Below are 15448 nucleotides of genomic sequence, written 5' to 3'. Positions count from 1 at the left end.
TAAATTTTATAGTTAGCTTAAGCCAATTATTTTGTCTCCTGTGTGGTCTATACACCCCAAGGGTGTCTCTTCTGCGGATTAGTTTTGAGTCTCAACTTGTCCTTATCTCCCAATAAACATTAAAATATTAGCACCTGGGTTTCTCTCTCACCCTTGCTTCTCCATCTGACCTCTTCCTTTCCTCCAGCCTCCATATCAGCAGGTCCTATAGACTCTGCTGCCAAAACTTATCTTGAGTCCCTCGACTTCTCCCTTTCCATTATACCACCATGGTCCAAAGTGAACTTTGCTGTTGTCTGCTTTCTCACTAGACTGCATGTGGTGTGAGTGCGGTGACCACATCTGTGCTGTGCACCACTGCAATTCCAGGGTCTTGCAGGGGCAAGGTCTTCAGTCAAGAGTTGCTCAACGAATCCATGAGACTGTGCAAACTGGTCTCCTATGAGTGTGTTTAGCATGAATAAACCCCCAGAGCCTATTTATTTACTAATTATATGAATCACAGGGAGTTTCTGAATATGAAAAAAATGGAGAAACTGCCCTTGGAGCGTGGTAATTCAACAAGGCTGCATGCAGCCACTCCCATGGCGGACACCACTCCAGAGGCAGTGGCTAGGAGTAGCTCAGTGGGGCACTAAAGCCAACTTCTCTACTAAACCTGCCACTGAGTATTAGCCAGAACCCTTTGGTCCACTATCATCCTTGGGTCTTTAGGATAATAGAGATTTTTATGTCCAGGACCTGAAAAAATCTGGATGCTCCAATTGAGAATTTCAGCAAAGATACCGATGTTCTCAGGTGTAAATAAAATACATAAGGAAGATTTAACATGAAGTCAACAAGAAGCAAGAGATTCAAATGTGGTGTTTTAATCCTTACATAGGAAAACCACAAAGGCTAGAGTTGCAAGGTCAGTTCATACTATGGGGTATGTAATAAAGGAAAGGCCACTTTGTCTCATTTCCTGGTTTCCTGGTTGCTTCATACTCCTTTCAATACGTGGGGTTTTTTTAATGCATACACAATTTTAAAAAACCAAATTACTAGACATGGAGGTGTTTATGAAATTCCTTGGCAATCCAGATACCATTGTCACAATGAAACAGCAAACAATATGTAGCAGCTTCCAGCCACACTTTCAAATAGAAGCATGTGAAGTTAAGTGAGTGCATTATCTAAATTTTGAAATAAATAAACAGATAAAATAAAACATTAACTGCTTTCCTGGACGTTTCTCATGCTTAGCAAGAGCCAACATCCTGTGAACAATTTTCCAGTTATTGGCAAAGTTCCCTCAACACAAGTCCTTCTTCTTAAGTGGAAACCAGAAACTCACTCTCCCACCCTCTGTCACACCTAGGGCGCCAGTTTCTACCAAACAGACACACCCATGCCGGTTTAGTTCAGAACAGAGCAGTGCAACGTAGAGGACGCTGCCACTGGCAGAGGTACCCAGCTTATGGGGGCAGCAGTGAAAAAAGTTCTGGAGTCTCAGCCTGTGCTGCACATGCAGATGCTCTGAGGTATCCCAGCTTAGTGACGGCAGCAGTCGAGTTTCTGCTGGCTTGGTGATCTCACAGCAATGTTCGGGTGCTCCTGGCCACGTTACCCCCAAGCCTTACTTTTACCTTCTTGGAGAGTCTGTGAGCTTCTTAATATGCTTTAATAAATTTATTTTGGCTAAACTAGCTAAAAGAGCTTCTGTTGTTTTTACCTAACAACCATAACTTAGCAGAGCTGCTAAGGAAACACACTAACTGCCGCCTGTAAGTGGCTTTTCATGCTGCCCGGAGCTCCTCAACATCCCCCTAACGGTCCAACAACCCCTCCCCAACTGTCAGTCTCAGCTCCTGACCTTGCTTCCTGTTTCGGGGGGAAATGCAGAGAACATCCACGAGTTCTCACACCAGTCTTATCACCTTGCTCTGATAATGTACCTCTAGTGACCCCACCGAGGGAAGGCCGACCCCCTCCACTTTGCACCTGGGCTAACTCTTACTCCCTCAAGGACCTCCTTCTGAAGTTCCCATCAGTTTTTTCCTCTCTACTGGATCATTCCAACAGCATACACACATGCCACTATTTGTCATCTTAAAAAACAGCTCTCATGACCCCACATCCCCCTCCAGCTACTGTCCACTCCTCTGTTCCGCTTGACAGCAAAACTCTTCAAAGAGTTGTCTATACATGCTGCCTATAATCCTGTCTTTCAAACCCACTTCAGTCATGCTTTTGCCCCCAATCTTTCCACTGAAATTTCTCTTGTCAAGGTCAAGAGTGACCTCCATGCTGCTAAACCCAATGCTCAATTCTCATTCATCATTTTACTTGGCCCTTCAGACTCTTCAGCAGCACTTGGCTCCCTGGTCCGTGAGAAATCCTTCTCGCTTGGCTTCCCAGACACCAGAGTCCAGCCACTCTTTGTCAGTCTACCTAGCCAGCTCCTCCTCATCCCACCACCCCTCACTGCAGGTGTCGGAGGACCCACGGCTGAGTCCTTGGACCTGTTCTCTATATTGTCTACATCCACTCACTCCCATATCCAGTCTTGTGGCTTTAAATACCACCTATTTGCGAAAGATCCTCTGATTTATAGCTCCCTTCTAATTCCTACCTTGTGCTCCAGACTCATGTACTCAACTCTCTACTTGTCCTTTCCTCTTGGTTTCCTCAGGTAACTCAAAATAACATCTCTAAAACTGAAATCCTGATTCCACTCCTCTCCAATCCGCATTTCCCATAGTCTTCTGCATGTGAGGAAATAGCAATGTTATCCTTCTAAATTACTCAAGCCAGAACTCCTTCCTTTCTCTCACCCCACATCCGGTCTGTCAACAACTCATGTTAAGTCTATGTCCATAATATATCTAGGGTCTGACTACTTTTCTGTACTTCCAGCTGCCAATAGCTCTCCCCTGAAGTAGTCCAATAGCCTCCTAACTAGTATTCTTGCCTCTGCTTTCTCCTTTCCACAGTGAATTTTCAACACAGCAGCAAAGGGATCTTTTTCTAACATAAGGCTGGTCAGCTCATTGCTCTGCTCAAAACCTTCCAATGACTTCCCATATCACTCAGAGCAAAAGTCTAAGTCCTTACACTAGTCTATAAGTCCTACACGTTCTGGCCCCAACATCTCTCTGAACTCATCTCCCACCACACTCCACCCCAATCCATTCCCTTTGAGCCATACTGAGCTCCTGACTGTTCCTTAAACACATCGGGCATGCTTCTGCCTCACAGGCTTTGTCCCTTCCGTTCCCTCTGCCTGATACGCTCCTTCCTCAGATACCCTTCTGACTCTCTCCCACACCAACTTTAAATCTTCACTCAAATGTCATCTGGTCATTGCGGCCTTGCGACCCACCCCCCGCACTCTCTCCCCTGTCCTGCTCAGTGTTTCTCCATGGCACTTACCACCACAGTGTAAGCAGAATAATGGCCCCCAAAGATGTACACATCCTAATTCCAGAATCTGTGAACATGTTATGTTACCTGGCAAGGGGAAATTTAGGTTGCAGATGGAATTAGTTTGCAAATCTACCGACCTGAAAACAGGAAGATGACCTTAGGTTGTCCGGGTGGGTCCGATGTAATCACTAGGGCCTGAAAAGTGGAAGAAAAGGCAGAAGAGGAAGTCAGAGTGATGTGATGGGAGAAGGACTCAGCTCATCGTTGCAGGCTTGGAGGAGAAAGGAAGAGGGCCATGGGCCAAAGAATGTGGCTACCTGTAGAAGGCAGAAAAAGCTTGAAAACAGATTTTCCCTGAGAGCCTCCAGAAAGGATCATAGCCCTGCCAACTACTTTATTCCAGCCCACTGAGACCCATGTCAGACTTCTGACTCTAAGAAAATAAGTTCAGTTGTTTTAAGACTCTAAGATTGTAGTAATTTGTCTGTAGCAATAGGAAGCAAATATCTGTCAAACTAGATATTTATTTTGTTGTTTATGTCTGCCTTCCTTATCATCTTTAAAATACAAACTCCATGACAGCAGAGACTTAGCTCTTCTGTTCACCACTTTAGGCTCAGTGCCTAGAAAAACACCTAGCACATAGCAGGTGTACAATCAATATTTTGTTAAATGAATGCATATCTCTGTGTCCATAGGAGTGTAATGTGTGTGGGGAGGGGGATGCAGAAGAGGAGAGCTGAAGCAGTAGTTGTGATACAGAAAAGTCATATGCTTGTGTGTAATAGAAGTGGTAAACTAAACTGAGCTCCTAGACCCAGGTTGTTACCCCAGCCAAGATAGGTCATCCCTGGCAAGGAGGAAAGGAGCCCAACAGCTTTCCCTGTGCAAGGCAGGGGTGCGGGGACAAGGTCAACCTGACTGTGGTACACAAAGGGACATTATCTCTAAGGACGCCTGTGCACCAAAGGAAATGGTGTCTTCCAGTCTTTTTCTGGGAGGTAAATGTGCATTTCCAACTTCATGAGAAAGCTTATAAAACAGGTCATGCTGGAGAGGTGGGAAATGGTGCCCCGAACCCTCTGAAGTCATGTCCTCTTTAGCTAATGCCCCTTATAAAGGAGGCCACGGTGGGGAGGAAAGCTTTCAGAGGTCAGGAAATTCATTGTCAGCACCATAGATTTATGACTGAGCTGCACAGCCGGATAGTTTTAGCAAGGGAATTCGTGTATATATATATGTATATATAATACTGTTTAGCAATAAAGAAGGAGGAAATCAGCAAATTGCAAACAACACGGGTGGACCTTGAGGGAATTGTGCTAAATAAGTCAGAGAAAACAAATACTGTATGACCTTACTTATATGTGGAATCTAAAAAGAGAAAGCCAAACTCATAGAAAAAGATATCAGATTTGTGGTTATCTGATAGGTGAGGTGGGGGTGGATTAATCAAAAGGTACAAACTTCCAGCTATAAAATAAATAAGTATTGGGGAATGTAATGTACAACAGGATGACTACATGCAAATAGAATAGATCCTGTAAGTTCTTATCACAAGGAGGAAATCGTTTTTCTTTTTTTTTTTTGGTATCTATTTGAGATGATGGATGTTAACTAAACTTGTAATATTTCACAATACATGCTGTTATGCTGTATACCTTATACTTATACAGTGCTGTATACAATTATATCTTAATAATACTGAAAGAAAATAAAAACCACTAGGCCTGCAGTTTCCTGGAGGATATCTATGTAGTGAAGGCCTGATCCTGCCTATTCTGGCCACTCTCTGCTTGCTTTCCACCTTTCTCCCCTTCACAAGGCTTCTCCCCACCACCATTCCTGGACCTTTTCTATCTGACTCAGTCCTTTTTGTAAAGTCCCTAAGATACATCATTGTTGTCTCATTAAAACCACATAATTAAGTTCATCTTAGCCCTTCACAGTATCACCCATCAAAATACCCTGTTACAACACAGGAACTCAGCACCTCTCTGGGATACATACTCAAATTCAGAGTCAAGTTTTAGGTAAGGTTACATTCTGTTAGACTGGAATATGAGGAAATCTGTGATTTTTATAAATGAATCAAAGATTGGAACGTAGCATGAATTTAAATGGAAAGAACCTGGAATCGGGAAAGCCAGTTTGAAGATTGTTGTAGGTGTTAAAGGATGAAAGCTTAAGCAGGTTATGGTAACAGAGGATTTGATCAAAATGGAGGGAGAGACATTTAATGGGAAGGATCTACCTTGGCAAAGGGATATCAGAGAAATAAAGAAGGGGACGACTGGAGATGGCACTGAGATTTCAAGGCAGGCACCTGGGAGACCGACCTTATGGTGATGAGGCAGGAGGGCTGTGACACTGAACCAGTTCTGCAGAGAGGAGTATACCTTTAGCTTCAGATGTGCTGGGAAGCAATGCCAGTATACCCATTAACACAGAGTGCCTGTTCATTAATTCATCCATTCAACAAATGCTTATGGAGCCAGAGAGCTGGGGAGGCTTAATGGTATCTGAGATTTGTTTCTGTCCTTTAGAGCTTTGGGGCTTTTGTCATTGGCACAAATATCTCTAATAAAAGGTATCAAGTGATCGGTGTGTGAATGAGACACAAATAGAGTGCTCTTAGACGTTCAGACAAGAAGACCACATGTGGCTGAAATCAAAGTGCAGTGCTCCAAAGAGGGACATAGGCAGGAGGAAGCAGCCAGGACTTTCTGTTTTGTATATGCTCCTGCAGCCTGCTTCATTCAGTCAGTGATCTCCACCTTTGTTCTTGATTTCATCCAACATCCACCAAATTCAAACTGACCAAAGAAAATCCTTTAGCACTGGTTGCATCCCTACTAACACTCAACCCAGGACGGTGGGGCACTGGGGATGAGCATGAAGGATTCAGTGAAGGACTTAGTGATGGAGGTCGGTCTGAGGCTCAGGGAACACTTGACATTTAGGAATGGGGGAGAAACAAAGGCTGTCCAGGAAGCTAAACAGAGAGACAAAGAAGAAAGGCTGGTGTCACAGAGTTCAAGAGAGAAAAGTGCTTAAGAATTGGATAGTCAACAATGTATTAAATAGCTACAGAGAAGTTAGAAAGAATGGAAGTCCAATAATGAATAGTGTTTACTGTGCAAAAGCCCAGGGAACAGTGTTATCAACAAATCATCCACAAACAAAGACCTATTATTTTGAATAGTTTCATGGCAACTAAAGTTTTATTTCCAATCACACCTACCTGCTCATCCACATGCCTCCAGCCTTTTAGTCCACAGCTACGACACTGAAATTGAGTACACACCCCTAACAGGGAGAAAACTCAGTTTCAGTGGCAGTTTCGATGGAATGACCCCAAGAAGTTTCATTTTCAGAGGTTTTTCTACTAGATCTGGAAGGGCCTGTTCGACCAGTAATTCCTTTATTCATGTCTCCGTGGTCTCCATCATACCTTCTGTCCCAGCACATCAGCAGTTAGCCAAAGGTTCTTATTAATCATGTCTTTCCACTCTAGGTGTTTTGTTGACAAGAATCTTCCCGAGTGTGGGATGTCTGGGGCAGCATTACAAAGTACATGTGCACAAGATTTTATGAGCTAAGCTGAAAATGATTGTTTTCAATCACACCCACATTGTTTTTGGCAAATATTAGGTATTTGCAAAACACCATTTCAATTTCTTACTGATCAACCTACTGGCATAAGATTACCCTACCTAGTTTACCAGATTCTTAGTGCCATAAAAAATAGGAGCCTGTCTTCTTGCTCACGAATAACACTAGGTAGTACAACTGAGTATTCAATAAATGTTTTCTAGATGAATGAATGAATCTGTCAGCATGTTGTTATTAATGTCACTATCATGAGTTATTACTTTATATTAGGAATCAGGTTGCCAAGATTCAAATCCTGGGGTGCCTCTTGCCAGCTGTGTAGCCTCTAAGTTCCTTACTTTCTTTATCTAACAATATGGAGTAATTATAGTGTCCACCTTATAAGATTTTTGTAAGGTAAATGTGATAATACACATCAAATTGTACTTAGAACAATACCTAGTAAGTTGTCAATAAATGTCAGCTATTGTTATCATTAAATATCCATATTTTCTATATTAATTATCTAAATGTCATTTTATTTAAGCACTGAGAAAAGTATTGGTCTTCAATGACATTTTGAGAGTGCAGTTTTAACACCAAGGTCAAGGCAAAACACAGATCGGTGTATCAACCAGGGACCTGAAAAAAGTCATTTTTAGCCTAACAGAAAAGTTTCAAACATTATCGCTCTTCCCCAGCTACCAAAAAGTTCCTCCCAAGTACAATTATTTTGATGAATTTGGTTGAATCTGCACAAATGCTGGGCCAAGCTATGCTATGGCTGCTCCTGTGTGTTTGAGATGCACAGTCCGTGGCTGTGACTCATTGCTAAAGTTCTGGGGCAAATTAGGTAACAGGCTTGCCTGCACTCCCACCCCTGGGGTAGCCATAGAGATACTAAATGGGATTAAACATCATTCTCTCCAGATGCAGTTTCATATAGACAAGCTTTACCTGGGCAACCATGACCACACTGCAGGGCCTTCTCTCCAAACCTAATGCTAATGCCACTCAAGGTCAGGGGTGCTGAGGGTCCCAAATGTTCCTTCTGGCCCTTGCAGGGGTCCAGCTCCATCAGCATTTCCCTGCTCCCGGCAACTCTGTGCTGGCTAAGGAATTATTCCTATATTTTAGGATTCATTCTTTGTCCTATTCCAGACCACAGCATGATTTACTTTCCCCTCTTAAGAGTTTGCCAGGAGTAAAAAAGTAACATCCCAACCTCCTGTCAACTCAGCAAGGAGAGGTTTATTGCAATGAACTAAGGGACACTTGTTCGAACAGGAGTACCATATGCTCCAGCAGAGAGAGGATCCCAGCCTTGTGGCTGGCCTTGCAAACAGTCAGGCACCTGCCAACATAGGCATTTTTTTGGTTGCACAGTCATTAACAGTGCAACATCTGGACCTAGGGGTGTTTCCAAGGTCCAGAGGCCGGAGATTCAGAAGCCAGAGGTCAGACAGTGAGACCACCTCCAGGGCAGTAGTTCTCCACACACTGAAGCCACCACTACAGGCTCTTTGTTTGGATTTTCCACTCAATGGCCATCCTCCTCTTCTTCCTTACAAACAGAAGTCTAGGTATATTGGAAGCAGCAAATTTGTAGCTAAAAATACTACCTTTCCCAGCCAGCCTTGCCTGGTCAAGGTCAGTGACTTGCAATGTCAAGTCCCCTGGAGATGTCCGGGAAAGTTTTGCCTTCCTAATATAAATGCTGCCCCTGGCTCGCCCTTTCTGCCCTCTCTCTAGTGTCTGGGGGTTTGTGAAGGCTAATTTGGCTGCTTCTAAGTTTTCTTTCAATTGCTTCCCAGGTTCTAATTATGTTCAAAGATTCTAAAATTGAAAGTCTGATTTCTAGATCTAGAGATATACAGGAGAATTCCTGTATGTGAGTTGATTACTTTTTTAAAAATGATTTATACAGTTTGATGCTGAATATTCTAAATGAAACTGATTATACATCTGTCCTTTCTCAACGTTACTAACTCATACACAGGCACACATGAGCTCAGGTAATGAATTACAGAAAGGTCAAAAATTTTGAGGAAGGAGCGTTTTATTTCAATAAGGGGAAAGGACTAATTTTGCTATAGTGGGAAAAAATGTGGAATTCAAAAATTGTTGCATGTAACTCTATCCCCATTTATCTCTACATAATGTCTTATCTCAGTGTCTCAATTTCATGCACTTTTTCTTCACACCGAGGTATTGAATGAGAAATATATCAAGTTGATTGATTGTTTGACACACCTAATCTAGAGTGGCTCCTACACTACTCTTCTCTTTTTTCTCCCAGTAAATATTTTTATTTTGACATTTGCCATGTGGAAATGACAGGTGCCTGAGGGCAAATGCATCAGAGTGATTATGATCAGAATGTTTGCTGAGGATTATTTTTTTCATAGCGCAAAACGTAGTTTTATTGAATCCTTGAAATGCAGAATCAAACGAATCCCCTTTATGGTGAAAGAAAACAATCCAAATGATTATAAACCCAAGAGATGAATAGAAAAACCCTAGAAATGAACAGAAGCAGTCAAACCTTAGGACAAATATTTATTTTTCAAACTTGGACATTTTTCTGAAGTACGCTTGTAATCTAAATACCCTTCTCCTTTCTTCTCTTTACAAATACCATTTCAATCTGTTTGTTTATAGAATGAAGGCCTTAGGGAAAAGCCTAATTCACATTCCCACAAAAGAAATAAATAAATACTTGTTTCTAGGATCCACTTAGCTGAACTTGAATTCTGGTAGAGCCTCCAATCTTTATAACAGACACATAAAATGAAGGGTAATCTTTCATGATCAACATATTCCTATTAAGATATAGCTAAGAGTTTATTAAATTATTCAAATGCATTGGTTGAGCCCCTCTTATGTACTGTTCCAAAGTATTGTTCCAAAGTAGACACTCTCCCTTGGATATAAAGTGAGCCACTGAAATTATGACTTCGGGGGTTTAGGACTTTGATATACTCAAAATACCTTAATAATAGGAAAAGTCAGTGCTGCTGCTTTCTACAATACCCAGTTTATTTCTAGGGAAGAGCTCATGCATTGGAAGACCATAATTCACACCTAAGCATTAATAAAAAAATGGAGTTAGGGAGTAGTTGTACCTTTATGACCTAACACACACAACAACGTGAAGTACATTCTGGTGATCTAAAATGTCAGCATCGGTACAATGTCATCTAGGAAATGACACCAGTTTAAAAAGAAACCAGTACCAACTTCAACATAAGCCAGAACACAGATTGATTGCAGTTCATAGGAAAAAAATAATAATACAACCACTAACCCCTCCCTACCCCAGCACTGAAATTATTCTTCCTCAGACACACTGCCATCATTGGGAAGCATAAGGCAAGACTGGGTAGATTTGAAGCATGTTAACAATTCAATAATACAGCCAAGTTGCATGTGTGTGGCCTCAAAAAGTTTTCAACATATATTTCAACATTACAGTTGTAGGAATGGAAATTGAAGAAATTATAAGTATTTTCTTAGAGACAGCTTACAGATTTCTTACAGCTCCCAAAGTGAAAATATGACACATCACCTCTGTAACACAAGCTGTTTTGTCTAAACCCATAAGATGTCACTTCATAGGACATCAGGATTCCAAGTCTGAGTGTTTCCTTCACATGCCTCTGTTTTTTTTTTTCCCTGAGCTAAATAGGTTTTCTTTTCAGGTCAAGGGTAATCTGTTGGCAAAGTACCTTCAGGATAAATATGCTTGCATCATTTCTATATCCCACAAGTCAAAAATCTCCCCTGAAGGAGAGAGATTAAATAAAAGATGGCAATGCTATTTCCAGCTCACACACCCCCTCAGCTTCATCTCTTGAATACAGCCTCAGTAGTCTCCCATTCAGACACTTGCTATTCCTATTATTTTCTAAATGGGTGTGGTGATTAAATAAAACTAAATGCAAATAATAAACAGTAATTAAATAACATATTTATAACACATTTTTAAAAAACACACGTTCTGGCAGTTTTCAGAGAAGGTAATAATGGTCAGTTTCCATGAAGTTCACGTTCCCTTCTGTACCACTTTCTACAATGAGTGGGCAACACTGCCCTCTACAGGGCTTATTATGTTACATACCTAGTTGACGCAGTGGACAACCCAGGACGCCCCAGGACGCCGACACGGGACAACCCCCCCACCAACACACACACCTTCCGCAACACATTTTCTTCCTTTCTAGTTCTGGGACACAGTCTGACCTTGACCTTCTGTGAATGACTCTGGAGACCACGGAGCCCCTAGAGAGGCCATGAGACTTCACGAAAGCTCATGGAGGGGATCAGAAACCAACATCCATTGCCTTGGTTTTCAAACCTTAGCAGGTAAAAGAATCACCCTGAGGGCTTTTTAAACACAGGTTGCTGGGCCTCACCTCCAGAATTTCTGATTCCTTAAATCGAGAGCTGAGTCCAAGAATCTGCCTTTCTAACAAGTTCCCCCGCTGATGCTAATGCTGGCAGTCCAGGAGCCACACTTTGGGAACCAGATGCTGTGCTTGGCACTTTAACTCCATACTTCACAACAGAGGTTTCAGCATCTGGTTTGCAGACCGAGAAAGCCAAGGCTCAGAGAGATGAAGTGGCCAAGGTCACATATTAGTGACAGCCTGTAACTGGCCCTGGAATGTCTAATTCAAAAGCCACTGCCCTCTTCTCTGCACTAGGATGTCAGCAAATGAAGCTGTTAGTCGCTTCATCTTCCTTAGCTTCCGCTTCTTCCTGCAAGGGGCTGGGGCCTAGATGGCGCCATCCACCCACTCCACCCTTGTCTGGATCTGTGAACTGGGCAGGCTGAGACAGGGTGGGGACGGCCTGACAGCTGAGGGGCCTGGCCTCTCTTGGGTCATGAAGGTTACCCTACTCAGTTCTCAGGGGCTCTGATTTGCCCAGGATTCTGGAGTTCTTTGTACTCAGAAACTCTAGACGAGAGGTTTTAAAGCTAGTGTCCCCTCTCAAAGGCATCCTAAAGATCGTAAAGCCTAATGGGGATTAGAGAGGACCCAGAGGGTGGAGGTGTCCGCGCCCTCTCCAACCTGGACCCAAACCACCAGGGCAGCAGCAGGAACCCCACAACTTCAAAATGGGATTGCCCAGTGGTGGTCAGGAAGACTGAGCGGTCTGATAAAGGAAAAACAGTCTTCAGGTCACATATCCCACTAGGATCAGGCAAGTAAAAAGTCCCTAGCACTCAACCCTAGCCAGGATGTCGCGGGGATGGGAAAAGAGGATGAGACGACACTCCCCCCACCCCCGACTTCAAGAACAGGTTTTCTCATCCTTTGCATTCAGCTCCTGACCCAACTGGGTGTTTTCCTGGGGGAGTTACAAATCTGGAGCATCCCATGGGGATGGCTTCTGGCCGTGGTCATTAGGGGGAAAGGATGTTCTCAGAAAAACAGCCCTGTCGGCTGCTCAGCTGAGACCTTGAGGTCGTGGCCACGCCTGCTCTTCGTGCAGAGCTGGACTCTGGACTCCAGCTGCTCACTGAGTTCGTCCAGAGCCCCCGTGCAGGACTCCAGGCTCTCTGCCAGTTTCTGAATCTTGGCCTTCAGCACGGCCTGGCTAGCCTTGGTGGCCCCCTCGGCCCGCCTGGGGATGAGGAAGCCACGTGAGCCGAAGAAGACGATGAAGTAGACAGAGTTGTACAGGGCGATGGAGGCGTTCCTCCCGCACTGCAGCAGCTGGCGGTCCCCGCGGCCTTGAGAGCGGCAGAAGAACTCGAGGCAGCCCAGGATCTCGCGCATCTGGTCCTGGCAGGTGGCCGCGATCTCCTGCACCCTCCGCAGCTCCCGGGAATTGCAGAAGATCAGAGAGAGGTCGGACGTGATGGTGACGGCCCCTCCGGCGGTGGCCACCCCGAGCCCCACGGCCGATGCCACAAGCGAGACCCCCAGGGTGACGGGGCTGAGGGAGAGCCCCACGATGGCGGCCACGGCGCCCGCGGCGCTCAGCGAGCTGCCCGCTACGTTGGCCGCCAGGGAGCGCCGGCGGAGGCGCTCGAGGCGCCGGGCCACTTCGCGCAGGCGCAGCAGCTCGCCGTGCAGTCGCCCGCGGCGGTCCAGCAGCAGCCCCTGGAGGCGCCGCAGCGCGTCAACGCCGCGCAGCTCCCCGGCTGCCCGCCGCTCCATGCCCTGCGGGGACACGCACACGCGTTAGCGGAGTCCCGGAGCCCGCCCGCTGCTCGCGCCGCCGCCCGCGTACGCAGACGTTAAACGAAACAGCTCCCGCCTCGCTAGGGGAAACGGGTCACTGTGCAGGGAGTTGTGTGTCAAGTTCTCCGAGACCAGTTCTGTCCTCTGGGACAAGTCCCAGCAGTTCTCAGGACCTCAATCTGCCTCTGCCGATGGGTGTGACGCCATCGTCCGCTTTTCTCCCAGGGAACGCGAAGGATGGACTTAATTAACTGTTAAATAAGATGTAAACTCAGCGAGGAGGGAGGGGTGGCATTAGAAGTCTAATGCGACATTGGGGCCTCTGCTCTGAAATGTAACACTTTTATCAAGTGGTAGATGGGCCCAACTTACAAAGCCCTTTCCATACGTGAAGACTTGGATCGTAAGAGTTTGCAATAGTTTTGTTTTCTCTCTGACGAATGAAAAGACAAGTCACCAAAAACAAAAATCATACTGTCTATGGAATGTAGGTAACTAAGGTACTTGCCTGAAGCGAATCTTGTTATTCTTCCAGGCTCTTACCTTAGAATCAGGCCTGAAATGTTGTCTGTGCTATTTATCCCAACTAGAGTCACTTGGGGTCTTCAGAAATCTCACTTTCTGATGGGTGCTTAATAAAACTAAATTACATTAATACCACTATAACTCTCTAAATGAAAGCTTCCTTAAAAAATGACTAGCAGTTGAATAAAATTAAGTGGCCAAAATTTTGTTTAACAACTCACTGAGGGCTGCCTTTACCAAGCTGAATGGAAGCCACCAAAAACGACTAAGGAAGAAAGAACATCCTGGAGTAAAAGCACATCCTGATTGCCAAATATTCCCGCCTTCAGTACAGTATCCACTATACTCCTCATCTTTAGGAACCTCTTTAAAGTGTAAAAAAAAAAGCCATAGAAATAGAGCATTTCAGTACTGTGAGATATCAGGGCAGAAATCATTATTCTCATCTTTAAGATCAGGACATTGACAGTCACATTCTAGATGCAGCTGATTCACAGACCCCAGTCTAGAATCTTGGTCTCCCAACTCCTAGGTCTTAATTTTACTTGCGTGCCTCCAGAATTGACCCACCAGTGATAAATTTCCAACACCGCTTAGCAAAATGAGAAAAAGTCACTGAAAATGTAAGGATATCACCCCTGTATTAGAAGTCCAATGACTACTTTGAGACTATCCCTCTAGGCTCCCCACTTACCATTCACTTCTGGCTATCTCCAGGATAGAAAAACCTGAGGCTGTTTCTGGATGAACCTGCTTTATAGATCCAGAGAACCAATGACTGCCCTGGGAAAGCCTTGTCTCATTCTGAGAATTTGCCGTTTCCTGTCCTGGCCCCCTGCTGCCTTCATCCAGAAGGATGTGACATGATGGAAAATGACCTGCCAGCCACACAGCACATCCCGTATTGAGGAAATGAACATTGTGTGTTCGCTTTTCCCCCAACGCAGGAAAAGAACCACAGGCTCTTCCCCAACTTGAAAAAGTGTTGTCATTCTCCCAGGCGGCAAACCTGCCTTTCCTCTCCTGAGAATAACTAATGACGTTATAGGGGAGGACAATCCACGCATCCGGGACTGACCAATTATAGCGTTTCTCAAGAGGCCACCATTACAAAGACATTTTTTAAAAAGCAAAAGGAGGGAGTAAACTGTTATGTCTGATGTAGCCACTCATAGTCCATTCCTGCATTTTTAAAAGCACTGTGAGTCTGTGAGCAGTAGAAACGTGACTCATTCAGGGTGGAGCCTCAAGAACGCGAGGCCACACCCACAGGAAGTGGTGCGTGCAGCTTGGGGCATCTCCAGCTGTGTAGATAGTGGAGGTCTCAGAAAGGGCACATTGCAGGCCAAACGCGCCAGAAAAATCAGTGGGGTCATGCTCCACAAGGAGCTAATTATACACTTTCAACGGCCATGGGGATTTGGCTTCCAAAGATTGTCTTTTCAAGTAGCAGTTGTAGCCCACGCAATAGTTAAATGAATGGATTCTATCCCCAGGTTAATAACCTGGATAATAAAGGAGGGAACAACAGTACAGTATCTGTGGACGCTTTCTGGGGCATTCGATAGGTGGTTGGAGCTCAGCCTGGAAGCCTCCTACCACAGGGCCCCGAATACATCATCCTTCATCTAACACCCTCACCTTCAAATAAGGAAGGCCAAATTGGTTTTCCACCTAAATGATTATCATCTCAACTCTGATTCATCAGGAAATTCTTCACAGCCATA

The 15448-nt window shown here is 44.5% G+C and overlaps 1 protein-coding gene across 1 annotated transcript; it reads right to left on the bottom strand.

The window, feature by feature from the left end:
* Positions 1-9544: 9544 nt before the first annotated feature.
* APOLD1 (apolipoprotein L domain containing 1) lies at positions 9545-14540 on the bottom strand. The gene is made up of 2 exons (XM_036909500.2): positions 14416-14540; positions 9545-13175 (listed from the first exon to the last, which is right to left on the bottom strand). Exons 1-2 carry the CDS (start codon positions 14416-14418, stop codon positions 12432-12434), a joined length of 747 nt encoding a protein of 248 aa, XP_036765395.2. The 5' UTR covers positions 14419-14540; the 3' UTR covers positions 9545-12431.
* Between the last annotated feature and the right edge of the window lie 908 nt (positions 14541-15448).

The sequence above is a fragment of the Manis pentadactyla genome, chromosome 14 (assembly GCF_030020395.1).
Source record: "Manis pentadactyla isolate mManPen7 chromosome 14, mManPen7.hap1, whole genome shotgun sequence".
In the NCBI taxonomy this organism is placed as follows: domain Eukaryota; kingdom Metazoa; phylum Chordata; class Mammalia; order Pholidota; family Manidae; genus Manis; species Manis pentadactyla.
This window is presented reverse-complemented; position numbering and strand designations above follow the sequence as displayed.